This window comes from Condylura cristata, unplaced genomic scaffold (assembly GCF_000260355.1).
Source record: "Condylura cristata isolate star-nosed mole 26May11 unplaced genomic scaffold, ConCri1.0 scaffold00006, whole genome shotgun sequence".
Lineage (NCBI taxonomy): Eukaryota > Metazoa > Chordata > Mammalia > Eulipotyphla > Talpidae > Condylura > Condylura cristata.
This window is the reverse complement of record NW_004567107.1, coordinates 48,899,778-48,927,173: the sequence shown is the minus strand read 5'-3', so window position 1 is coordinate 48,927,173 and position 27,396 is coordinate 48,899,778. Positions and strand designations below refer to the sequence as shown.

The 27,396-nt window shown below is 33.8% G+C and overlaps 1 protein-coding gene across 3 annotated transcripts in view; it reads left to right on the top strand.

Moving 5' to 3' along the window:
• The first annotated feature begins 4,608 nt into the window (after positions 1–4,608).
• The window catches only part of MPDZ (multiple PDZ domain protein), a 134,407-nt gene continuing 111,619 nt past the window's right edge, over positions 4,609–27,396 (top strand). For all 3 annotated transcript variants that reach the window (XM_012721488.1, XM_004677661.2, XM_012721487.1), the window contains exons 1-3: positions 4,609–4,672; positions 8,882–8,959; positions 12,049–12,215. In XM_012721488.1, the coding sequence (XP_012576942.1) occupies positions 8,944–8,959; positions 12,049–12,215 (183 nt within the window). In that variant the 5' untranslated portion in view covers positions 4,609–4,672; positions 8,882–8,943. The remainder of the gene's footprint in view (positions 4,673–8,881; positions 8,960–12,048; positions 12,216–27,396) is intronic.

The window sequence follows — 27,396 nt, the reverse complement described above, 5'->3', positions numbered from 1 at the left end:
ATTTTGATTTGCACTGTGTATATGCTCATTTCTTGCCCAGCTCTACCTCATGTGGAGTTGTCTAATGCAGGAACATAGGTCTGCCCCCAAACATTTTTTCTAAAATAACTTAGTAAAATAAAAGCAGATAGTCATTAGGAAATCTGAATAAAACTTTATCTTTAATGGTAAAATGAATATTCTTTATCAGTTGATAGTTTTTGAAAGAACTTTTTCATAATATTTCATTTAATTTTGTTAGAATTAAGTGATTTATTATTTTTCCTGGTAGTATTCAGCAAAAGCAAATTTTTTCTATTTATCAATTTGAAGGCAGCATCTTTTTTTGCTGTACCAGAGCAGCTTATACTGTCAAATTAGGAAGTGTTCAAGAACTTTTAAAATTAAAACATAATGAAATCATGTCGGAATATCTCACAGAAGTTCCATTGGTGAAAATTGTGTGAACATCAAAATTAGCTTAGTATCGCATTATAACTGAAAGAATAAAATGTCCTGGAATTAATACTAATATAACTACATAAAATAACAATTGGATGGATATATAAATAGAAAATTACTCAAGAACGCTAAACAATGCATGTAGAGAATCCTCCCTCCCTTCAGTAGATGGAACTTTATCTCCCTTCTCTTGAGAGTAGATTGGATTTAGTGACTTATTACTAATCATTTGAATATTGAAAATAAAAATAGTACTTTTACACTAGGGAAACCTACTATGCATTACTTTTACAAAATGGTCAAGGTTATAGCACCAACATATTGATATTTATTGCCTAGTGCGATAAAAGGGTATTTAACCTCTTGTCTTCAAAAGAGCCACACAATCTCAGGGTAATCATGAGAAAACATCAAATTCAGTTGAGGGATCTTGTCCTGTGAAACAGTCAATTTCATGAAAGACAAGGAAAGACTTAAACTTTGTATATAACATGATAGCCTGGATTTGATGTTACAGTAGAAAAAAGGCACTGCAAATTTTGAATAAGGCACATTCGTTATTTTAAACCTATGTGGAATCTATGTAAATTTCTTAATTTTGAGTGGTGCATCATAGTTATGTAAGATATTAGCACCAGGGGAAACTGGGTGGAGGGAAACTGGGTGGAGGGAAAAATTTTTGCAATTTTTCCATTAAATGTTAAATTATTTCAAATAAATTTTTTAATCTTTTTGTATTGAAGTTTGATGAGAGGATTTGAAAAGTATTGTGAATTTAAAAGGAAATAGTCATCTCTACTCGAAAATGAAATGTTGGCATTTTTACATTTACTACTAATCACTCATATTTTTAATTTATATTGAGAATTTCTAAACACACATTTTACAGTGTATATTTCATTAAATTAATAATTAATTAATTAGCTTTATCCCTACCAGTTCCATTCATATCATCAAAAATGGCAAGGGTTCATCTTTATTTTTTTGAAGTAACTATTGTGTATATATATCACATCTTAGTCCACTCAACCTTTGGTGAACATTCAGGTTGTTTCTGTAACTTGGAGTGAATCCTTAAGTATCCATCATTTAGTGTTTATAGCCATTAGTTCATGACAAGTCTAATTTCTTCTGTCTCCTTCTATATATAGAAGCAAATCCTAAATATTTCACCATTTGTCCATGAATGTTCTAGCTGGATTGCTCTTTAAAGTAATTTATAGCGTCTTAAAATGTTTTAAAAATTTTAAAGATTTAAAAGTACCGTTTCCTTAAATTATAGGGAAGAACAAAGTCCTCTTGATTTCTCTGGTGTGACAATGCCACTTTCATTTTCTCACCCCTGAAAGTATTGGTACTATAGTTGATTTTAGAATATATCCTTTCAGTTCATTTTTTAATATAATGACATGTACATACTTATATGTAGCATTTATTATTTATATTTTTTCAACAGTAAATAATGTTAAATAGCTAGTAAACTATAGTCTGAAAATCTCAGTTTAATTTTTGAGACCTGTATTGTGAGTCTGATCTTTAATGAAATTGATCCATTTATATTTAGTGTGAATACAAGGCTTTAAATTTATTTTTTTGTGTGTACTTTTTTTCATTTTTACTTTTTTTTTCCCATTGTTTTCATCTTCTTTTAGATTGTATAGTCTTTCCATCTTTTTCCTCTTGGTTCCTAAATTATAGGTTCCCTTTGTATTTATTTCATTGTACTTTACATTTTTAATTTTACTTTTGTTGTGGAGTTTGAAGTTATATTTCTGGCCTCCAGGACTGCAATATATTAGCCAGAAATATGTTCATTATTTGTAAATGTTATTCGCAGTTACTGCAGTTTCATGTATAGAATGAAATTACTTTTTCAGCTGTAGATATATGTTTTGTTTGGTTGACACCTGGGCATTCTACTCAGTCTCTAGTCACAACCGAAAACTTTATAGTATTTTAGTCACTCACCTAGCAGCTGCCATATACCTTCTTTTTCTGTTGTAACCATCTTCCCTATAGGATTCTTAATAATCTTGGTGTTTAAGTTACCTTTGATTTGAAGTACCCTGAACATTTTGTGGGAATTACAGTGGCCAAACGGAGTGCTTAAAGGAGGAAAGGTATTTCTTAAGCAGAGGTGATTGAAGGGTTGGTTTGTTGGGATGTTCTGATAATGATGCTTTACTGAAATACACTATGAAAGTTTGGTTTACTTGAATGGAATAACAGAACAGGTCATACAAATTATCCCTGGCAAATGGAACTCATTCTAAGAACAAATGTCAGGGATTGCATCTTAGGGACCAACTGCTCTATTTTTCACCTACTGTATTGCATCTCCCAAAGAATATTCTATTATTTAATTTCAGTTGTGTTCTGTTTTTATAAGCTGACTTGTTTTGCTCATAACTCAGGCTTGCGCTTAAAACTATTTTAGCCTTTTCATTCTTACTCATCCACCAATCTTTTCAATACTAATTTCATCACTAATTGGTTTATTCTTTCAAGGTTTCTCTTCTTAAGTGTCCAAGAGAAAATCTAAATCTGTTCTACCTTTAAAGTCAAATTTTAATTGATTTCCCTTGGGTGAGGTACTCCACCCTGTCCTCTTTGGTTATGGTTAAAGAAACATTGTGTCATTTTGTGTAGACTAGCCTATTCTTTGGTGGAAATTATTCCTATAGCAAATTTTAAATCTATATTAGTTGCGAGAAGATCTGTAGACTTGGAGCTTCAACAAATTCCGTATACTTAGATAGATTTAGAGGCTTAAATAACATAAATTTATTTCCACACAGTTCTAAAGACTCGAAAGCATAGTATCATAGTTTGGTTTCTGGTGAGAACACTGCTTTGTTTTCGGGTATATACCTATTTTATGTATCTATTCTACGTGGTGGTTCCTGGGTCTGTGCATGTGGAAGAAAAAGGAGTATCTTCGTAATAGGCTACAGATTTTGCTGATCCTTATGGTCTCATTTCAGCTTAATTATCTATGTAAATCTTATTTTCAAATATAATTGTATTAAGGGTTAGGACTTCAACATTTAAGTTTGGGGAGATACAATTCAACCTATAGTAGAACCATAACGTACAAAAATAATCAATTGAATTCTTGATGAGACCATCTTTATTTCTAGAATAGTCACACCACTTACCTGTTGCTCTTTATGGTTTTATCATCCAGTTAGCATTTCAAAAAGAGAAACTGTGATTCATCCTGAACTCATCTATCTTATTTCTAGATTACCAGATCTCATTGCTTGGAGGTTTTCATCAATGCTTGTATATCTATTCCATTTTTATTGATTTTTCACCTTTATTCTCTAGTTTTTAAATCTCTCTTGCCTGGGATTTTTGTTTGTTTGTTTTCCCCATTTCTCATGCTTCCCAGACCATGATTAGAGTTGCCTTTCTAAAACAAAGCTTGATCATTTCACTCACTATGCCAAAATAAACTTAAAATTTAAATATCTGAACTCCTTAAGAATGAAATCTCAGTATTTTAATTTTTACATGCATCTCAAGCCTCACTATCTCTTTTTACTTTCTTTTGGTCTCCATTACAGATATAAAAAACATTTGCAGTGCTCTGAAGCTACTATATGCTCTGCATCTGTACAGGGAGATCTTTTCTATCACTGCATCAACTCTAACTTCTGTCTGTTATTTTGAATGCTATATAGGTGTTCTTGCCTCTAGGCAGCTTTCTTAACCCTTCCTTTTGCAGTTTGTGTTTATTTTTTGTCATTGTGTATTTTAATTGTTCACTTGTTTTTATTCCATTCACTTGCTTGTGATTTCCCTGGCTTGTGTTCTCACTTCTCTAGTTATGACACCCAGCGGCAAGCTGGTCATGAAGGTACTCCTGCTTGTTTGTGAATCAGTAGATAACAAAATTGGAATTCTTCCCTAATCCTGTGACCACTCAGCATTTTTCATTCTGGACAGTGATTTATGGTTTTGTTTTATAAAAGAAAGACAAGATTATCAGTTTGAAATATGTTGTAGAGATAAGGTTCTTGATACTTGATTTTCTTTGATTTGCAGGAGAAAAGTAGAATTAATATACTCTTATTGTTGAAGCAAGTTGGGAAGATCATAAATGTCAACTTGAGAATAAAAATGTTCATAAATGCTTTTTTTGATAAAGCCTATGAAAGTGAGGGAGAGTTCAAAAGAACAGATGCTCAGAAAAGACTGCTTTCTGTTGGATGACGGCATGATGTTGGTGGGTAGTGTCACGTTCTTATGTCTTTAGAACAATAGTTTGGTGATGTTATCCTAGAATATGAATGATGAGTGGAAATGCAAGTTTTGTTGTTGTGATCAAATAGCTTTTTGATGAACTATCTGCAAATGTCTGCAGCCTTGCCTTTGCTGACTTCAGGTAGTGCTGAGGCAGCTATGGATGAGACAAATGCTAAATTTAAATGCAGTAACAGATGCTGAACGACTTTGACAAGCTACAACCATTGTAGCAAGCTCTTTTAATGTTGTAATTCTTTTCATCAAAATTGTTTAAGATAACTAGAAAATTGTATGCATTTGGGACACTTTTCTTGTACAGTTATTTTTAATATAAACATTGCCACTTATTAGTTGCCATATAATCTGCATAGGACAGAGATATTTGCTTTATGTTTCAAGCACAGGATCTCTATTTATAAAGGTTGTGCCTACATTTTACCAGTATAACTTGTTGCAAAGTAAAATGATTGTTAATTAACCTGTTCCTGTTTCTAAATACTGTGTTTGATATTTAACTTCTGCTGAAACTAGTGTTATCAACCAGATCATATTTTATATAGTCACAGGTAAAATCTTTAGAGATTTATAAAGGATTTGTCAACTCTGCTGTTACATTAATGCTTTCTAGGAGTCATAAAGATCTTAAATAAAGTTTATTTAAATAATTGAATTCCTTTCTAGGCTAATGTATACATAAATAAGGTTCCAGATGAAATAATAGATGCTTACTTAAATTTGAACATCACATCACGAACAAATTGTTTATCATAAATTTCTCCTAAGTACTGAATGGAATATGCTTGCACTAAAAAATGATTTATGTTACGTTCAAATATAACAAGGTATCCTGATTTTATTTGCTAAATATGGCAATTTTAGAGTAATACAAAATTTAAAAGACACAAAAAAAATGCAGCACAAAATCAGTTTTACTTGGTGTCCTTTAGACTTTTCTCCACCACCATGCCGTTATTAAGCATCTTTTGGAAATTTTGTAGAAATAGTCTATGCTTTTTTAGATATGCATATATTATTTTTTTGGAAAAGTTTCCCTCCACTTTTTTATTCAAATACTAACAACTTCAACTTAGTGCTTAATGCATTGTCCTGAACATCCTTACCCATATACCAACTTATTTTTGTAAGAAAATTTGGAAAATAGATAGCAGTGTGATAGAGTGACCATGTATGGGCTTTGAAATCAGGCAGAGTTGGATCCAAAACTAACACCTCTGGCTTACTAGTTGTAACTCGTGTAACGCTTTTCCTTTTCTCTGTTCTTTTTTTCTGGAATATGGAGACAGTGATGTTTAGGCAGTGGAAGATGTGATAGCAAGTAAGATGATTAAAATAAGTCCAGACCTACTTGGCTATGATAGTATGTGTGTTCAGCATTGTAGGCCTCATCGATACTGAATTCATTGAGCTATCATTGATAGATCTTACACTGCTGAATGCCATGACTACAGAAACAGGAATTATAACCATAGTGATGGCTGCAAATAGAATTCATGAATAGTACCTAGAGGGGAACTAATAACTCTTTATATTATTGTCATATGCTTATTCTTGTTGCTTTGAGGGGCTTAGTAGCTTGACATGTAAGCCATGTTTTTTTTTTTTTTTTAAGATTTTATTTTTATTTGTGCATACAGAGCTGGGGTACTGGCCAGAGGCTCAGGGGCGGTGAGAGGCTTCACCAGAGACAGAGTGGGGAACAGAACAGGCAATCAACGAAGTACACTGCCGAGGGGAGCAGCGGGTGGGTCAGGAGAGGTCTGCCACACCATGTGGTCACCTCCGGGGCAGGCGGGAATCGAACTCATGTGGAAGCGGCTTTAGATTCTCAGTGCTGTGCTTTAACCCGCTGCGCCACCAGGGAGGGCCCGTAAGCCATGTTTTTTTAATGTACTTTGAGTATTAATATAAAAAAGCTTCTTATTTTGGGATGATTTTTTTCTTTACCTCTTAGATTTTAAAGTTATTTGTCTTAACTTATATTAACAGTTAGTACAATGATTAGTACTGATTTCTACTAGTATGATTCTGCTCATAGTTTCTAAACTCCTTAATTCTGATTTACTTCTATGGTTTCTTGGCTACGTTAAATTATCTAAACCAGCCCGTTTCAGATTTTATTCACCTATTTCTTCCATTGGTTTCTACTTTTGTTGAGTACAGTTTTCAATTTGGAAATTATCAGAGAGAATTATAGGGAGGGAGAATCTTCCTTTTTATCAGGCAGCAACATTATAGAAGTTAAATTGTTAATTGATGCAGCTCATACTGCCCCCAATTCAAATCCTGGTTTCCTTATATTGTGATATTGGGCAAATAACTTAACCTTTCTGTGCCTAAGTCCCTTCATTGTAAGTGTGCGTTATATGAGGATTCAAGGACATAACTGGATAACATGCCTTGTCTACTGTCCAAGTGGCAGTTATTGCTACTTCTGCTCCAGCATTAGTGTCATTCTTGCTTTACATTCACATCTCATTTTTTCCTCTCTATTGCTTGTCAGATTCAGTATCCTCACTATTCATATGAATCCCCCCCCACACAAAAAAACAAACAAACAACAACAACAAAAAACACCCAGTACTTGGCATTCTTCTGACAAGTAATGGTTTAAGTCTTTCCCAGTGGCTATGATCCATGTTATCAACCAGCTTCCCTTCTATTTCTGTGTAGTGTTGAGATGGGAACAAAGGAGAGCATGGTAGAGGGCTGAAAAGGATAATTCATGTTTTCAGTTTGATGAGAGTGACTTTGATCTGTCTATCTTAACAGTTCTGTGGTCACAAATGAGTTTGTTGAAACTTAGAGTGAATCCCTGGTGTTGGAATTTTAAAACTTACAGAAGTAAGTTTTGCTAATTTCTTTTCTTTGTCATGGTGACTAATTGTGCATTCACCTGGAGGATATTATAAAAGTTTTTTTTTTTCATTTTTCCTTTGAGAATATCGGAGAAGAGAGACTATAACACTAATTTTTTAAATCACTGAATTCCATAGTACTGGAACTCTTATCTGGGAGGGAGCTAATGTCAGTGACGTGCAATTGAAGTTTCTTATTTTTTTAAATAACTTTAAGAGTTTCTCTGTAAAAATCAGTATTCTGTTTCCATATAACTGACTCATAGGTCAGCTTTTAGACAGCATTTTTTTTTTTTTTTTCAGGAACTGCTTACTGTGTACTTCTTTTCTCTGCATACTCCACAGAAATCTATGCCCCTCCGAATCTGGCAAATACATTTTCTCTTAGAGAAATACCAATGGTAACTAGGTCCTTTTCAAAGAAATTATGTTTGCCAGAAGAAGGATGAGAATGCCTGATTGTAGAATACTTTTCTCCATTGAAGGAATGACTGGCAAATTTCCTCATGACTCAGAGTTTTCTACAATGAAAGGACAGGGATAGCTATGGACATGGTGCTAAATTTTCAACAGCAAAAATTAAAGATGTGTTTGTGATGTGGACATTGCAAATGGAGAGCTCTATTAAATATTTTAAAATCTCTAGGTTACTGTTCAAAAAAGATGATGTTTGTGGGGTTAGACTTTGAACGGGATAAAAAGGAGAGCATTATATTGAGAGGGATATTTTAAAATCTTTTGATCTTTTGAGACATTTTTTAATTTAATAATGTGCTCGCATTCAGATGTTTTTTTTTTTTTGTCTGTAGCTTAATATATTCCACTGACTCACATTATTTGAGTGTTACAATTCATTTCTACTTAATTCAATACATATTGAATTAAGGTGTACTTTGTTATCCAGGTAAGACTGTAGATATTCAAACACGGTATCACACTTTGTATATTTTGCATTTTAATTTTTTGCCCAAATAGTTTCTCATGCAGACTCAAGTAAGTTCCTTACTCTTTAGGTAAGGATTGTAAGTAAATCTAAGATTATAGTGACTTGTGTTAAGAAGCACTTAAGGGCATCCTTTCTATAATTCTACCATCTTATTTATAGCAGATTTTATGTCTGTCACTTTACTATGTAAGTATTATCTGTGAATACAATATGAATAAATTCTAAACTGATCACTTTCTTTTCCTATAAAGAAAACTATCTTAAGTTCACTAAAAGACTTAACAGTAGTGTTAGAGTATTTTGTTTTAGAATAATTATAAAGTTCTGATAAAACATAACCATTCCATTTTATTTCTTTTCTCCTTAGAGTTTCATTTTAGTGGCTGTTTATAATCATTGTAGAGAAGAATACTGAACTTCAAAAAAAAAATGTTAGAAACTATAGGTAAGTCTTGTTTTTTTCACTAATAAAAAATGTAAGTCTTGTTTTTTTCATTAATAAAAAATGAAGCTTCTCCTCTTAGGATCTTTGAAATATACTGTGTTCTGCATAACAAGATTCTTCTATCACTTAAGAATTTTTATCCACTAAAACTGAACCCAGGTAATGTCTTTCTATATTTGGCAAGATTTCATTCTGAAGTGTTATAAAAAGCATGTTGTTTATAAGCAAAAGTTAAACATATGAGATATTCTGTCAGTTATGGGGTTTAATAAAGGTTAATGTAAACCCATTCTGATTCATGTTTGTCTTTGGATAACACTGGGATGTTAACAGTATATATATATATTTTTTAAGATTTATTTGTTTATGCATCCAGAGCTAGGGTACAGGCCAGAGGTGCAGGGGCCGTGAGAGGATTCACCAGTCACGGAGTGGGGAGCAGAACAGGTAGCGCGATGAAGTACACTGCTGAGGGGAGCAGCGGGCGGGTCAGGAGAGGTCTGCCACGCAATGTGGATCACCTATGGGGCCAGGGATCGAACTCATGCTGAAGTGGCTTTAGCTTCTTAGTGCTGTGCTTTAACCTGCTGGGACACCAGGGAGGGCCTGTTAACAGTATTTTTAATACTTAAGAAGACCATTCTCCATTTGCTTTACTCGTATTTTCTGATATGGCAATTAAAATATTCCTGAGTTTGGCCCTCCCTGGTGGCGCAGCGGGTTAAAGCACTGCACTGAGAAGCTAAAGCCACTTCCGCATGAGTTCGATTCCCGCCTGCCCCGGAGGTGACCACATGGCGCGGCAGACCTCTCCTGACCCGCCCGCTGCTCCCCTCAGCAGTGTACTTCGTCGATCTGCCTGTTCTGCTCCCCGCTCTGTCTCTGGTGAAGACTCTCACCGCCCCTGAGCCTCTGGCCTGTACCCCAGTTCTATATGTACAAATAAATAAATCTTTTAAAAAAAAAATATTCCTGAGTTTTACTTCTATGTTTATAACAGTAGTTAACACAGGCTAATAAAACGTCAGTGATGATTCAAGGCAGTTTAATATCTACTGAGATAATTTTGGTTGAACCATTCAGATTTTACATGCTAATATGTCAATTTTTATTTATTTATTTATTTTTTTAGGCTGTTCTTTAGTTTTAGAGAAACTAGGTCATAGAAGTAGTTTTTTTCAGATCTGGTATACCCAGTCCCTCCTTGTCTGTCACCTGTTGCCCCCATCCTCACCTTTCCTAGGAAACTATATGGACATGGTTACTGGAAGCTTTCTAGGTGTCACTCCATCATCCTGATGATTGTGGCTACTGTCTTGATAGGTGGAGTTTGAAAGGTAGGGTGAAAGTGAATAGTAGAAAAAGGAGAAGGAACTGATTTTGTTTTGTGCTATGATTACCCTAACTTTGTTCTTAGTATGCTAATAATGAAGATATGTAAGTGTTCATTTCTTTTACCACCCATTTTATACTAAAGTCTCACATCACAAAGATTACTGGTCTATCTATTAATGTCCCTTAATAAATAGTGGACAACAAAGGGGCTTTTGGTAATTTTTTTCTATTAGCGATTACCAGATTATGCACCTTTTTGATAAGGGAGTTACTATTAGATTTGTATTCTGGGACACAGTGCAGTATATGTCCCAGAAAAAAAAAATTATGCCTATCTTTTTCATTATTTGTTTTTGACTTTTCTGTGCTTGAATAAATATTGTTTGTTTAAATATGTGTATATATATGTATCTTGGGTAACATTGTGTTTTAATTTAGCACCATAAAAAGTGTTTCTGGTTATATTTCCAATCCATTTGGTTATTACTATATGAAAATATATTTCTGTAGAAATACTAGTTATTAATAATACTATTATTAATTAGTAATTATTATAATACTACTAGCATATAACAACTAATAATTATTAATCTGTTAGGGCATATATCTGTACAGTTTCTTTTTATTATAAAAACAACTTTTAAGTATGTATATGCATGTTTTATGGAGATATTTTGATATATTTTATGGTAGAAACTTAATTGCCCAATGGACAAGTAAGGATTATTAGAAATACATTTACTCAAAATAGTTACTTATATATAACTTTGTACCTAATAGATAACTTGATGAATATGTAAATATACCAGCTTTTGGGAACCATATTTAAATATTAAAAAGTACTGTTCTTAGATGGGTATATATTCTTGTGATGTATTTCTCAATTATAGAATCCATTACCCTTTACTATATGAAATTGTCAAATTTTGCATGTTATGACTCATCATTGGCATTTCCCATACTCACTTATCAGAAAATTATTTTTTATTTTTGCATGTATACTTAAAACATTTAAGAAATAAAATATCAGTCTTTGTAAAATCACAGAGCATTTAGTCTTCAGCTTTTTCACACTTAATGACTTTATTGTGATTTTTTGACAAAATATCTCAGCTGTAATCCTGGTGGACTTCCCATCACAACATCAGCTGTGTGCCATCACTATAGTATTCAGTATTTTTTAAAAAAAGTTTATTTATGCATACAGAACTGGGGTACAGGCTAGAGATGCAGGGGCGGAGAGAAGATTCACCAGAAACAGAGTGGGGAGTGGAACAGGGAGATTGGCATAGTACACTTCTGACGTGAGCAGAGGGTGAGACAGGAGAGGTCTTCTGTGCCATGTGGATCACCTTCTCTCAGCCTGGATCGAACTTGCACTGAAGTGGCCACGGCTTGGTTTAGCTTTACAGTGCAGTGATTCAGTCTGCTGTACCACGAGGGAGGCCCAACCTTCAGTTTTAAAAGAAGAATTGAAATAGCTGGTGTTAGATCTCAACTGTACTTCTTTTGAATTAATTTCTGTTCTTTATATCTTCTTGCTTATTACATATACCCTAACCAGCTTCCTGCTTTCAGTCTTATCAGAAGCTTCAACGTTTGAAAGACATATTTATAGTGATCTATTATAGTACCTCTTTTCTTCCCCAAATCAATTTTGTGCTCTCAAAAGAAAGAATTTTGGGATTTCTGTGGCATGGGTTGATGTGTGTTCTTTGAATCCTGTTACTGATTAATGCTGCTCTTTGATATAGACAAAAATCGGGCCCTGCAGGCAGCAGAGCGTTTGCAAGCCAAGCTAAGAGAACGTGGAGATATAGTAAATGAAGACAAATTGAACCTTCTGAAGTCGGTTTTGCAGAGTCCACTCTTCACTCAGATTCTGAACCTCCAGACTTCTGTACAGCAGCTGAAAGACCAGGTAGGGCATCTTTCACTTTAAAGCATAGTTTACTGCATGGCATAGATCTTACCAAAGATTTGTATCTCATCGGAGAGGCTGATTTTTTTTATGTGTTAATGAATAGTTAATGAAGTCTTTTAAACCTCTAAATGAGACATTCAGATTCACTGTGGCTCCCTCCCTCCCTGGTTATTTTTGTAATGGTTGTTGCTGTATATTGTAGATGATATGACATTGTGTTGAAAGCTGTGTGGATGCTAAAGAATGAGTTCCCACAGGAGAAGGGCACAATAAAAATATGCTAAAGGTGGATAGCTGTAAATTTGGGTTACATCATCACTAAGGCTCATTGTTCATAGGATCTTGCTCATTCAGATTCAGACATTCAGTACACTTACAAGATTTCAGATAAGACTGGATTTGCATGTGTAATCGTGTGTAAGGAAGGGAAATCACCTCTATTTTGACATTAAAGGAATAATTACATTGTCATCAGTTAGATGAATTGCAATTCTCACTTTTTAAAAGAGTGTAAGTAGCAATTGCTTCCATGACAGCATCAGATGGTGATAAACATTAGAACTTCTAAATGTAACAGTGTTTTTTTTTTTTTTCCTGCAAAATTATGAGCATTAAAGTCCTAGGGTTTTTATTAAGTTTTTGTATCACAGTGACAGAATGAAAACTGAAGTCAGATGTTCTTTGAACTTACTTAGTATCACCATCATTTCTCAGGTTTAAAAAACTACTAAAAATGGTTGTTATCCTTACAAGGTTTCAAATAAGTCTATTTTTGCCTTCAGTCCAAGTTAATTCTCATTTTGTTGTTTTTAGCATTAATTTAGTAGATATGGCATTATTCTGCCTTTTTTTTTTTTTAAAGATTTATTTATTTATGCATACAGAAGTGAGGGGTACAGGCCAGAGGTGCAGGGGTGGCGAGAGGCTTCACCAGAGACAGAGTGGGGAGCAGAACATGCAGATCTACGAAGTACACTGCTGAGGGGAGCAGCGGGTGGGTCAGGAGAGGTCTGCCACGCCATGTGGTCACCTCTGGGGCAGGTGGGAATCGAACTCATGCGGAAGCGGCTTTAGATTCTCAGTGCTGTGTTTTAACCCGCTGCGCCACCAGGGAGGGCCCTTATTCTGCCTTTTAAGGTTAAAATTGAAATTTGAAGACTAGGTCCATCATTCAGTGGAAAAACAGTACCAATGGGGGGGGGGGAGGGAAAGATTGCAGAATGCAGAATAAATGGTAGTAATAGGGGAGTTATTTATCTAACGTTATGTAGCTTCTTAATCTAGATACTTTAGTTTCCAGAAAGGCAAGAATCTTTAAAGATGTCTTTCTTAGTGAATTTCTACTTAAGGTAAGAATCGGCATGAAGAATTTAAGAGGTGTTTTTATTATATGTAGCCGTGTTTATCTTTGTAGGCACTGGAAATGATTGAGTTTAGGTTCTCACTCTCAGATTGGACTCACAAGCTTTTGAAAAACTAATGTGCAGAACATAAGAAAAATTATGATGTGGAAAATTATCTGGTGTTTTAGAGAGTATCACCAAGTTTAGTAGATATCTTCAGTACTTATTGTGTTTTATGAAAATATGATTAAAATGATATTTTAAAATTACTCCAGTGAAATAGTTGTCTAAAATCCTCTTCTGGCCAGCTTTATGTATGGGGAATATTACTTGCTGAAAGAAGGGGAAAAATAAGCCCTGGTAGGTGTTGAGTTTCACTTTGGGAGTAACATAAATACTTTAAAACTGTTTCTCATATGATACAACTGAAATCTCTTTGGAAATCGGTTGAACATTATTTTATTGAATCTCATCATCTGAAACTTAGTGTGATTTTCTTGCCGTTTTATTTATGAAAGACACAGATTTGTTTCAAGACTAGTAATAAAGGGGGGATTCTGAGTCTGTTGGCATGTTTTACATACTTTGGACTTTCAACTGACTGGTCATCTTTTCAAATGGAGGGAGAAATAAATACTGAAAGTAACCAAGAAAACCAACTGGCCCACATCCTGCTTTATTACAGAACTTCTTAAGAGTAAAGATTTGTTTGTAAGATAAAGCCAGATTTAGAACAAAGTTTTTTTCTTTACTGCCAGGGCATAGTTCCCCCCCCACACTTTTTTTTTGCTATCCACAGCCTAACTCAGATCTTATATTTTTGCCCCAGGGTGGAGCCTTATTCTCTAGATGAGGAGAGTTTATTTTTTCTTTTCTTTTTTGTTAAATAAGAAAAATTCAATATATAACAATTATGGTTGCTAGAAGTAAACATTTAGTCATAAGGAGCTAAAATCAAGGTTACAGAGTTAGTCCCTTCTGGAAGATTTAAGGGAAACTGTTCTTTTCTTCCCCATACTGATGTCTGCCTGCATTTCTTGGTTCATGGCCACATCGTACAGATTTCTCACATTGTAGTCTTTACTATCAAATACCCTTCTACTTTCCTTTTTTTTTTTTAATTTTCCTACTAAAGTAATAAGTTTCAGATGTGCATCATTATAAATCAACATTTATAGATACTGTCTTGACTATCATTTATGTTAACATCACGTTTAATTTCTCACACTTATTGTGACTTTGTCTCTATTGTTTTCTAATTCAGTTCCATTTGTTACTGAATCAGACTGTTTCAAATACACTTTTAAGACATCTTATTTTGTTTTATAACTTAAACAAATATTCTGAACTTTATCATGTTAGATTTAAATTTCTGTATAGCCTATTATCTTCACGTTTAATGTTTATAATTTAATGATTACACCAAAAGGACTGAATTTTGCTTTGTGTTTTAAAACTTAGAAGCTACATTAGTAAAATCTGATTAGTAGCTAACTTTTATCTATTTATTTCTAAATTACGTTTTCAGTGTATAATTTCACATATACATGATAGGTACACGTTACTATCTATTTATAGTTTTAAATGTTACTGGATAATTTGATATATCTGTGATTTTTATTCCACTGTAATTCTCCTATCCTTTAGAAAATGAAGGGAATGAATAATTGAAAAAACTTGAGGTATATGCAGCATATTGGAGAACATGATCATATTGTGCCATTAATGACAGATGCTGACATGTCATGTTGAATTAAGTATACTTTCCCTCCCCCCATATCATTCCCATTACTTCTATTCAATATTGTTTAATTTTCCAGTTTGCTTCTTCAGTATTAAGACTGCCTTTAGAAATCAAACTGTTTCCCTTTGGCAAATTAAATACTTGACAGGTGTGTAACTGAGAGGGCAAAAGAGCCATGCCCTGAAGGGATGTGCTATTTAAATATTGTCAAAAATATTAACAGGTCTGAGAGTATAATTGATGCCTCTGTTTAACTCTGCCACATTGTGTATTGTTCTAACCGCCAGCTAAAAACGATGTGTGCTATTAAACCTGAATAATCGCTAATAGCTCTACTTCATTTCCTATTGCATGATTCTTGTTTAAGTGAAGAGGAAAAAAAAGAACTGTGACTGTGTGTCAATGATCTGTCAAATGCAAATTCTCAAGTAGTGTCCTCACTGTCACCTAGTCATCACAGCTAATAACTGCAGGGTTTAATGTGTATTCATGACAAAAATCCAGCTATTGTGGGGGAAATAAATATGTTAGCAGTTTAATGATAGAAATTTGTCAGGCATGGGGATATTGAATTTGCATATTCTATGACATTTCTCCAATCCAGTGTAGGTAGATGCTGCTTTCCTGATTAATTAATTACTTTGCCTTATAAGTTGACCAAAGGCTTTAAATTAAATGTCCTTTTTACTTTGAGTTGTTTGTAGGAAAACTGTAAATTAAAATTATTAATTTCAATAGAAATATGGGACCGATACTTTAAAAACTGTAATTGCTAAATTTTTTGTTTTTAAGTTATAGCTAGAAAAGCTGGTTCTAAGAATGAAGAAAGGATGGGTAAATCAGTGAGAAAAGCTGCTGATACAGAAAACCAGCAGAACATTCTAGCGTTTTCTCCCTGTCAGTGATTTTCAGCCTATTTTGAAGTATGACACGTGTATTTTTTGTTGTTGCTGTTTTGTATTTCAGAGTTTATAGTTTATTTACTTTTCTCCCAGATATGTTGACTTTACACACACACACACACACACACACACACACGATCTAAATGCATAATGTACGTGAACACAAAGCTGGACATATTTTTCAAAATTTTCTTTTGGAAATTTAATGACATCTCTTGAAATATTTGGAGAAATGCTGATTTTTATTAAAGAAAATCATAAAATTTTATTTTTACTTCTTTACATCATTTTTCATTTTTTGCATTTTTTTCATCTCAGTTGTAATCCCATGGGCTTCCTTCCACCAGTTCACCCATGTGCCATCACCACAGTCCAGTACACTCTTCCCACCCCAGTTCTGATCCCATTCCCCCTTCCACCTCCATAAAATGTCTCTGGTTTACAGTTGTTCATTGTTTTAATTTTTACTCTACTACATTCATTTGTCTCTCTAACTTTTTCCCCATCCCTTACAGTCCTCCTTTGAGTGAAACCATCCAATATTTTATGCTGATTTAACACAGAATCATTGTTGGAAATTGTCCCTCAATATAGATTAAATCAAATTCATTTTCATTTTTTATTCTTGAAATACAGTTTCTACAGTATGAAATTCTGGTATTATATTTCTATCTTTTACCTGTTGATACTCCAAAATGAATTTGGAACAACTCATGATGGCACAAAACCTGTCAACTACTGGATGATTCATAGGTAACTCTTAGATATGTTAGAGAACTAGGTATTCTGAGGGTCTTGATTAGTGCAATAATTCCATTTCTCAGGAGTATAGACAAAAACAAAATTTAAAAATTGGAGGATAGTTCAGTGCGAGATGTCATTCAGTGAGCTAGCTTCCTCTTGATAATGGGTGGGTTATTTTTTAGGTGCTTTTATAGAAAATTGGTAGCCTTTTATTAATAGACCTATATTGAAAAATCTAAAATCGATAAAATTACAGTAGATCAGATGGAGGCTTACATTATATTAGAGGAGATATAGAATATACAAATTTCATATATAATTAGAAAGGTTGAGTAGCATAAGAGGAAGGAATTACTATGAGTAGGGCACTTCACACTGGCAGTGACAGATTTTGAAAAGGGAGTAGGGAGGAAAAGGGAATATTATTTCAAGTAAAATGAACAAGGTTTAAGAGTGTAGAGCCGTTATTCTCAACTGAGTGATTTTATATTCTTCCTCCCCAGGGAATAGTTTACAGACTTTTGATTATTGCCACTGGCATTCATTGTTAGAGTGAGTGCAGGGATGTTACTAAACATTCCTAATGCACAGCACAGCTCCTCCAAACAATAATCAGTGGGCTTATAATGTGAGCAGTACTGAGTTTGAGAAACCCTAAAACAGAGTCATTTATAGACCTGAAGTGTCAATGCAGTAGAATATATGTAAGCTGTTGGCAAAGGCGGAAAATTTGGAGTCAGACTGTGAAGGGTGCGTTAAGGTAAGGTTTTCTTGTCTGGAAGGGGATTTGGTGTTTGTGTTTTTTAATCATACTTGCTCTTTACATTCAACTTATTGTGTCAAACTTTGTTTTAATTTTATATAAACTTTACTTCTAGTCCTTCTAGTAACTACTGTGCTTTAACAATCATTTTTTAATTTTATCATATTTAAAAACAACTGGTAAAAAACACATTAGCAAAATTGACAAATTTTAATGACATTCATAAATAAGGACTTGAATTATTATTGTAGAATATAATAATTCTTCCTCAAAGAACTCTGTGTTTGTAAGCGTGCAAGAAACAGAATACAGAATCACATCACATCTGATTTTCTCCTGAGTCCTTGGAACACTAGTGTACATCATGTATTTTCTTTCTCTCTCTTTTAAACAGAAGCAGATGTTAGAGAATCTACAGAATTGGTAGTCAATTTGTGCTTCATATCATCATGTTCAAGACTGATGGAAGTGTGTTAGATGGGTACCATGTTCTTGAAGATTTGCTTGAAGTCACTGTTCTATAGATCCCATGTATGATTGCTACACTAAGTTCATGTTGAGATAGTGATTTTTAAGCAGTAGTATAAGCAACTTTGATGATTTCTTACATTTAAACATTTTAGATTGATGGAAAGATGAGTATTTAGATAACTGAGTATTTATTGTGCTGTTTTGACTTGGGAATTAAAAAGATGCAGTTTTGTCATTTCATGTCTAAAAGAGCAGAAAGGCCTCTGTCTCCTATACTTTTTAAAAATGACTTGTATAAGTGATCAAAACAACCTGTTTCTCAGTCGGCTTCTTTGAGATGCAAATGGGGTGAATCATCTGTATGCTTGCTATCAGCCTCCCTAAAACGCCTAGGTTAAATTAGGACTTGGGGTTGGCTGGGGGTAGGACAGAAAGAAAGAAAATATGCCTTGACCTTACTGTCAGGTATTATCTAAAAATTGGAGTGGAATTCTTCCTCTTTGATTTTGCTTGTGAAAATGAAAAATATATATATATATATTTTCTTTCTCAGAAATGGTTTTATTTTCATGATAGAGTTTTGTAGCGGCCAAACAGAGAAGTATTGGTTTCTTATACTTAATGTCTATTATCTGGGAAAAGTTAAAAGTGAAAGAGTGATTCTTATGTTTTTACATTCACCATGAAGTTTATTTACTGTAGGAATTTCAAATACTTTATTTTTGGTACAATAACAGCTTTTTTTGTTTGTTCCCTTAACTAAAAGTTTGTAAATATAGAGTCTTTGAAGGAACTAAACTTGTTTTATCCTAGGCAAGAAGGCACTGTTCAAGCTTTTTATACAGTGCTGGTTTAAAATGCAACACCATCTTGCTTTTGGATATGCATGTGTGTCTAAAACAGCAAATGGTGCTAATTGTATGGTGTTTTAGTGACAAAGTTAAATGGTGTATGGAGAGGAGGGGAAGAAATGTGAAATTTACTGAGTGTAACTTAAATGAGTTTTTAAACTCAAGAATTTAAGAACAGTAGATATTGATTTACATTGGAAACTACAGAGACAAGACTAACAGCAGTTACTTTTCCTAAGTCTGTATAGACTTAGTCTTACTTAACCAGCCCTTCAATTCTGTGAACTTTATACCCATTTTGTCCAAAGGGGCAAATGAAGTTTAGAGAGTTTGTGTAACTTACTGTAGGCCACATTGTTGTTCATTGGTAAATTCAGAAAAGGAACCCAGGTTTGTCTGATCCGGAACCCCATACTTTTTATAGTTTCTAAACTCCTAGCTTTCTAAAGCAACAACTTAGGAAAAAACACAGATGACAAACAAACAAAACTCAAGTATAATTAATAACACCCACAGAGAAATGCACTTAAATGAAATGTTTTGTTAACTCAAACCCTTTATAATTTTTCCATCTCCCCCAAATTTTAATTATAGGACCTTTTAAATATAAACCAGAATTTTCATTTTGGTTTTGTTTGCAATTACATTAAAGTAAATGAACTGAATAAAGATAATTGTGGAATGGAGAGGCAATATGGCAAACTAAGTGTTCATGTTTCATTTTCATGTATTTATACTTGTCTGTAAAGTTTTGCTTTATTTTTTTAATCTAAGCAGACTGAGCAGTGAGTCAATCTTACATGTCTTCTAGAAATGTGGGACTGATAGGAAAAACACTGTAAAAATTGTAGCATGTCATTTGTTTATTTTTTCAATTTTTAAATTATTACTTGTCTTGGCATTTAAAAAAGATTAATTAATCTTAATACCATCTACCCTTGTAATTAGGAAATTTTCAACATCTTTTGATAGAATATTAATTTTGGCCAAGTTATGTTCTATTTTTTTCCCTCTAAAATTTTGCTAAGAAAGCACAGAAGTGTTGCTATTTGAGTAAAGAAAAGAAACATTCTGCAAATACACATCAATACACATGCCTATGTTGTGGAGTATATGTTATATTCCTCTTGCCATTTGTTCATGACAGGCCTGAAAAAGAAGTTTTAGAATTAATTGTATTTTAGGTAGGTTTCAAGTCCAATTTCTACTTTTGGGATAAAATCCAGCCATATTCAACTTCCAATAACTTACTTGTACCTAACATGATGCTTTATTCCAATAAGTCCTTGCTTAAATAGTAGTTATGAATATTTTTAAATGTCCGCAATCACTGTGCATAAAACTTATTTTTCCTTGCCAAAAGAACTAATTTGTAAGATAAGCAAATTATCCAAATTACTTTGAAGACCTGGGTTTTCTCTTAGTTATCTTAGTGAAGAGATGTACCATTCTTTATCACCATAACAATTAATATGAATTAAATTCTTCCTATATGCATGACAATTCTGTATGTAGTTGCCTCACTTATTACAGTAGTACTATGAAGTAAGTACTGTTTTCCTCATTTTGAAGATACAGTAGTAGAGGCACCGTGAAATTCAGTGGTAGAACTGGAACTGGCATTTTGAATGTAGGCAGGCTGACTTGAGAGCCCAGGTCTTAATCACAGAGTTCTGTAGTTTTTTTTTTTTTTTTATTTTTTTATACTGACCTTTTATACAGTGTAATGAACATAATATAAATATTGCTTGGTGGTCTGAGCTCTTGGTTTTGATTAACTGATCTTAGGTAAAGGCTAGAAGGATCTGGAAACAGACACATCCTAGATATGTATATGTATGCACTGATAATTATTAATCCATAATCGAGCAAAAGTTTATTTTCACGGAGGGTCATTTATATCCTCCTCTGGTTGTAAAATGGGTACTAAATAACATGGATGTAAAAAGTCTGAGTCGTAAGTCTGATGCATACCAAGCACTCAAATATTCTTTCCTTCTCCCTTTCCTCTCCTACTGAAATTTAATATTCTACATCAGCAATTCTCAAAAACTTTGATCTTTTGGCAAAGTTACACTTAAAAATACTAAGAACCTAAAGATATATTTTGTTTATGTAGACATATTAACTGCTACTTATTGGTTTAGAAATTAACCTTGAGACATCTTTTATTAATAATTGTAAGATAGCAGTAATAAAACCATTATATTTAAAATATAGAGAGAAAAGTGGTGGAATGTTTTCCATTTTGTTCACATATCTTTAATAGAACATGTTATATATGGAGAAAATTAAGTCTCATCATGTATGTAGGAGTAATATATCTCCTTGTGGATATTCTTTGATAGTGCACCAAAACTTAGTAGTTTCTTAAAGGTTAGTTACAGTGTGGAATCTGAAACTAAATTAATGCACATTTTAAGCTCTACTACAGTAAAATCTGTCTGTCTTGTGCTTTGGATTTTTAATTTTCCCTTACATTAATTGGTATTACATTGGTTATCTGAAAAATGTGAAATATGGAAAAGTATATTTCACTTTTTATTATAAAAAACACACTAAAACTGATCTTATGAGTAGAGACTTTAATTTATAGGTAGGTATGGGGGAGTGACAGTTAAAAGTTTTCGCAATTATCACTTCAAAGCTCCCATTGTCAGTGGACAGGATTAGGGATACCCCAGACTCCAGTATCTGTCTGCTCTAAATGGGTTTTGCCATCTCCCATCTAAAGACAAACATACTCTTAGTACATAGGACTTTCATTAGATAGCTTAGTGCAATTAGTGCATAATAGAGAGAAGCGAAAGAATGTAGTTAATATAATCACCTTCTGAAACAATAGAGTTACCCATCCCCTTATGGGTAAATGCCCAGCCAGACAGGGTTGACCCAAAGCAGGACCACTGAGGCTCGAAAGCTTGACACAAGTCTATGACAGGAGGAAACTTGCAAAAAGGGCAGAAGGGGCCAGGCAAGTCTGGAAGGGAAAAAAAGCATAATCCAAGTCCAAGTCAAGATGAGGTTGCTATTGCCAGCCTCCCCAGGGGTTCTTACTCATGCCTCAGTCTCTTTCAGGTGTCTCTTTCTATGCCCCTCCTGTCCCTGGTACAAGTCCAAGGTCAAGAATCAAGCATGGCTTCTTCACATCTCTCTCTTCATGTTCCTCCATTAAGTCTTCTACCTTCTCTTCTTTTCTCACATTTCATTGCTGCTCAGCTCTACCCTTGTTACCTTGTTTGGTGAGTCAGGGAACCTGAAATTCCCTTTTAGATGGGATTATAATGTCAGAAAATTTTACTACTGACAGCAGTTACTTCCTTATTATGTTTAAAGTGATAGGCTGACTTTGCTTTTGAGGAAATGACTGCCATATATCTGTATTTCATAATTTTCAATAACTTTTTCAAGCAATTTAGTACTCATGGAAAGAACATCTAATTTAACTTGCTACTTAAACAATAGTGATTTTCCTCTAGTATTTTGTAGTATTACAGAAGTGCTTTATGTTTACTTCCACTTAAAAATACAGAATATTAAAACACTTAAAGAGCCAAGACTGCACTTAAAGAGCCAAGACTGAATAAAATTTATCATTATTTACTATATGTAGAATTTTTAAGAGATTCAAAGGGTGAGAAACAGATATTCTTGATAAGAGGAACTGAAAGAAATGTCACTTTTTCAGCTTACCATAGACACCTCCTCCCCAGTGATTATAATAATAAAATAAAAATATAAAGGACTAAACAAGTACAAAAATTATATTTTGAAGTTAGTGGAATCTAATTGGGATCTCAGTATAAATTAAGGGATTAGATCACATAACCCTGTTATTTTATTCATTGTAGGCCCTAACTTCTTTAAATTGTAAGCTTAAAATTTCTGCCAATAATGACAAAAGTTTGAAATGAAACTTATTTTAAGTTCAGATAATTTTCCATTATTTGTGTGTGAATTTTTTTTTTGGAAAGTTAGGGGTTTTTCAGAATTGGCATCTTTTTATATAGAGTATTTCTAAAAATTTTAGTGAAATTTAGACCTTTTTAAATATTGGTTTATAAAATACACATAGAATATTCTGTATTATACTGTCTAAGCCCAGTATTTTAGTATAGTGTACCATGTGTGATAGTTACACTATCTTTTGTGATGTAATTTTTTTTAAAGATTTATTTACTTATTCATACAGAACTGGGGTACAGCCCAGAGATGTGGAGGGTGAGAGGATTCACCAGGGACAGAGTGGGGAGCAGAACAGGCAGATCGATGAAGTACACTGCTGAGGGGAGCAGTGGGCGTGTCAGGAGAGGTCTGCCACGCCATGTGGAATTCCTCTGGGGAGGGCAGGCGGGAATCAAACTCATGTGGAAGTGGCTTAAGCTTCCTAGTGCTGTGCTCTAACCCGTTGCACCACCGGGGAGGGCCTGTAATGTAATTTTAAGACTGCGTGAAACCTCTATAGATTTAGCTTTCAATGAAAAGTGGAACACTATAGAATAGCATATATAGAATAGCCTTATGTTAATGTGACCAATTTACTGAAATTGACTCTGTTGTATGAAGTACACAGTTGATAGTTTTGTACTTGATCATCATCTCATTTGATAGTCCATACTATTAGGCATTGCTTTGGGTAAATCATTGATCATACACCACATACAAGAATGTGACATAGGAGCCTTCCTGGTGGCCTAGGGGTAAGTCTTAGCACTATCACCACTCTGGCCTGTGTTTGATCCCCAACCAGGAAGCTAACCCACATGGCTCAGCAGACCTCTCCTTTCTCACCTGCAGTACCTTTCAGTAGATCTGCCTGCTGTACTCCGGCTCCCCATTCTGTCTCTGATGAATATTTTTCCCTCTTAACTCCCCTTCCTGCCCTCCCCCCCCCACACCTCTGGCCTATATCACAGTTTATCTCATTCTTTATCTTTTTAGTGCTCTTCGCCTTCCTGGCTGAGTGTTTATGAATTTGTTATCATTACACAGAAAATAACCCAGGGACCTCAAAATGTTGAGGCGTGTGCTAAAAGGAGCCCAACCATCTGTGTGCACAATGGCAAAGGAGTATACTTTTAGTGTTCTAGATTTTTAATAGAATTGATGTGTGGAAAGAGCGAGAAGATTTCAAATGATAATTTTCCAAACTGAAAACTCATCCTCTGTGGATGAGTCAAATGCTCAGATAAATAGGGTCAACTTCAAGTAGGGCCATAGAAATCCAAAAACTTTACACAAACCTAAGGTTCCTCCTGGTAAGAAGTCACAAGAAAGGGGTTAGGCAGTTTCCAGAGAGCTAGGCCAGAAGGAGAAACTAAAAGTTCAAGATACACACTACATCAAGATAATGCCTGCTAGTGTTTCTGATAAGAAAAAACTAGTCTCTTCCATGTGTTTCTTAGCCTGGTATCATTTCCAAGCTTCTCTCCAAGTATTTCTACGTCTCTACTCCCTGTGTGTCTTCCCTTCCTGTTTGTTCTTCTTCTCTTCATATAGCTACCTTGTTCCTTCCCAACTGCTTACCATTTAAGAAGTCTGGTTCATGGCTTGCTGGGAGTTATAGTCAAGGCAGTTGTATGTAACTAATAGGAAAAGTGGTGTGCTCTTCCTCCTTTCACAGAAGAATATCTGTAACACTTTTTGGCACAGAGGAATTTTAAGGCAAATATATTTATCTTTTTGAAGCACAGTAGAATTTTAAGGCAGACATGTAACTGAAATTGTGTATTTGTATTTACATAGGGGTAGGTGGAGAAAATGTATCTTTTGATTACTCAGAATTACTGCTTAAACATTCTTGGATTAAGGTACCCTTACTTTTGAATTTTTCAGATGCTGATAGTCAATGGCTACTTTAAGAATATCTATAATATCTAGACCAGTCTGTGCTTTGTTATTCAGGAATCAATAACTAAGTAAAGATATTCTAACTCAGTAGGTGAGTAAATTTAGCCTGGTAGAATAATTATATGGGCTAGCTAATTTATTAGTGAGTATGGAAATTATTTATTATCTTTAATTAGTGTTCCATCACCTGGAGCACAATGTCTTAGACATTGAGGTACACATTAGTGTCTGAATTAAGTGAATGAAAGGAAGGTATGATGTAAAATGTAAAATTATGTGTATTCCATCTAAAAATGTTTTCCCCTCATATTACTTGTGATCCATTTTGTATCTTGTTTAGTTCAGGAACTACGAGCTACTTTATGTCCAAAAAAGTCTCATCATATTAAGCTAATCCTCTTTGAATATGCAACTCAATTCCTTTAATTAGCTTTAAAAATAAGGGTCATTAAATCAAGAGTGCCACCACCAATTACCATGCAAGGTTTTGCCTATTCAATAATGCATCAGAGTTGTTCTCTAATCAGTATTTCCCTGAAAGATTTATGGTAAAGGAAGCCTCCCTTGGTTCCAAAGTTGAAATGGAGTTTTGTTGTGTATAATAAATTTACTGTGATTGCTAGCATTTAGGTGCTATATTTCATTGAATACTCTCAACATCCTTTCTATCTTTGTATTTCATATTTGGGATCAGTTCCAGAGAGTGTTTTTACGGATTTTTTTTTTTTTGTAAGTTCACAAGAAAATAAGCACTTCTTGCTCTGCAAGGAGAAAAGACAAGGTGCAGATTAAAACATAGTCTGCATTTCTATGAGGTGCACCTGTTATGGCAAATTCCCCAGTGAGTGAGTGACTTCTTATTTCTCTTTATGTTAAGGAGTAACAAACAATTGAGAAATTGAGCTAGCAATGTGTTATACAACTTAAATTGAGCAAATTGAGCAAAACTAGTGTGAAAGCAGAGGTCACTTTTCTTGCTTTATTTATGATAATACATATTTTAGATTTCAAATGCTAGAAATATATCCATCAAATGTACATTTGGATTATTTTGTTCTTATTGCTACAGTATGCATTTATAGTAAGTTAAAATTATAGACCACAAAACCTATTTTGAAAATTTATATAAAATTTCTATAAAATTCATTTTGATCCTAAGTAGTCATTTTATAGGAAATTATTTAAGTAATTATGATAAGATTAATGCAAGCCACTGCAATATAAGTAATAATAACTTCTTTTTTTTCTCTTAACATGAATACCCAGTAATGGAACTTTTACATTCTGAGTTGCTGTCAGAGATGGTTTATCTTGCTCTATAGACACAATTCTTATTACCTGCTTTCTTTAAGAAAAATGGGTTCTTATATTGTTTATTGGACTACCACAGTTTATTGTGCTTATATTACTTACTTTGCAAGCTTAAAAAATTGAGAAAGTATATCAAAGAGAAAAATACCCACAATGGAGTGCCACTCAGCTATAACAAAAGTTGAAATCTTCCCACTTGGAACATAAATTAGATGGAGAAATAATTGACGCTGAAGTTTCTTTCATATGTGGTACATAAAGAAAAAAAAATGTACTTTTAAACAATAAAACCAAAGTAATGGTCACAGAATAAAAGGTGGAAGAGGAGATGGAAAATCGGGTAAAACAAAGGGTTCAATTGTGTGTTAAAGGGAAGAATTGAAATTTCGTAGTGAATTTAATGTAGTGTATATAGATCATGATTTACAGTGATGCATGCCTGAAACCTGTCATATTAAAATTAGTTATAAAAGTTGGTAATGCAAAAGTTACCAGAGTTCCAAACATAGTACTCTGTCACCTTGTAATCATTCCTAACTTGTATCCCAAAGGAATTAGTTTTTTCCAAGCCTATTTGAGGTATACTTGGAAAACATCATGTAAGTTTCATTGTGTCTTTTACTCTTTTTTGTCTTGTATTACTGAGAACCAGAGTGTGATTGAAGTGCTGATGGTGAGTTTCATAGTCAAATTTCTTAATTATAGGATTAAAAGCTTTCAGTATTTTCCTATTTGGTATGCATTTTATCTGGTACTTTTTTTTTGTCATCTACTGAGCCGATCTTGTGTTTTGCTTTTATTCTGTTACTGTGGTACAGATGCTAATTCAACTTTCATTCCTAGTGTGCCTAACTTGGTTTTGTCTTTTTTATACACCTTCAGATTACTGTGTATGTTAAAATGCTTGCTTGCTCAGTGTTTTTTTTTTTACTTGTTTGGGTTTTTTTTTTTGGTATCTATATTTAGGAGATAACTAGTTTATAGGGTTCCTGTTTAGTAAAGTCTTAAGAAAGAACTGAGAGCATTTCTCTCTCTCTTTTTTTTTTTATCACAGAGTTTATAAAATGGGTGTTAAAATTAAAACAAAAAATCTGGAAGAATTTTACCAGTGAAATTTTCTAGACCTGGTTTATTTTTTTTTTATTTTATTTTATTTTTAAAGATTTATTTATTTGTGCATACAGAACTGGGGTACAGAC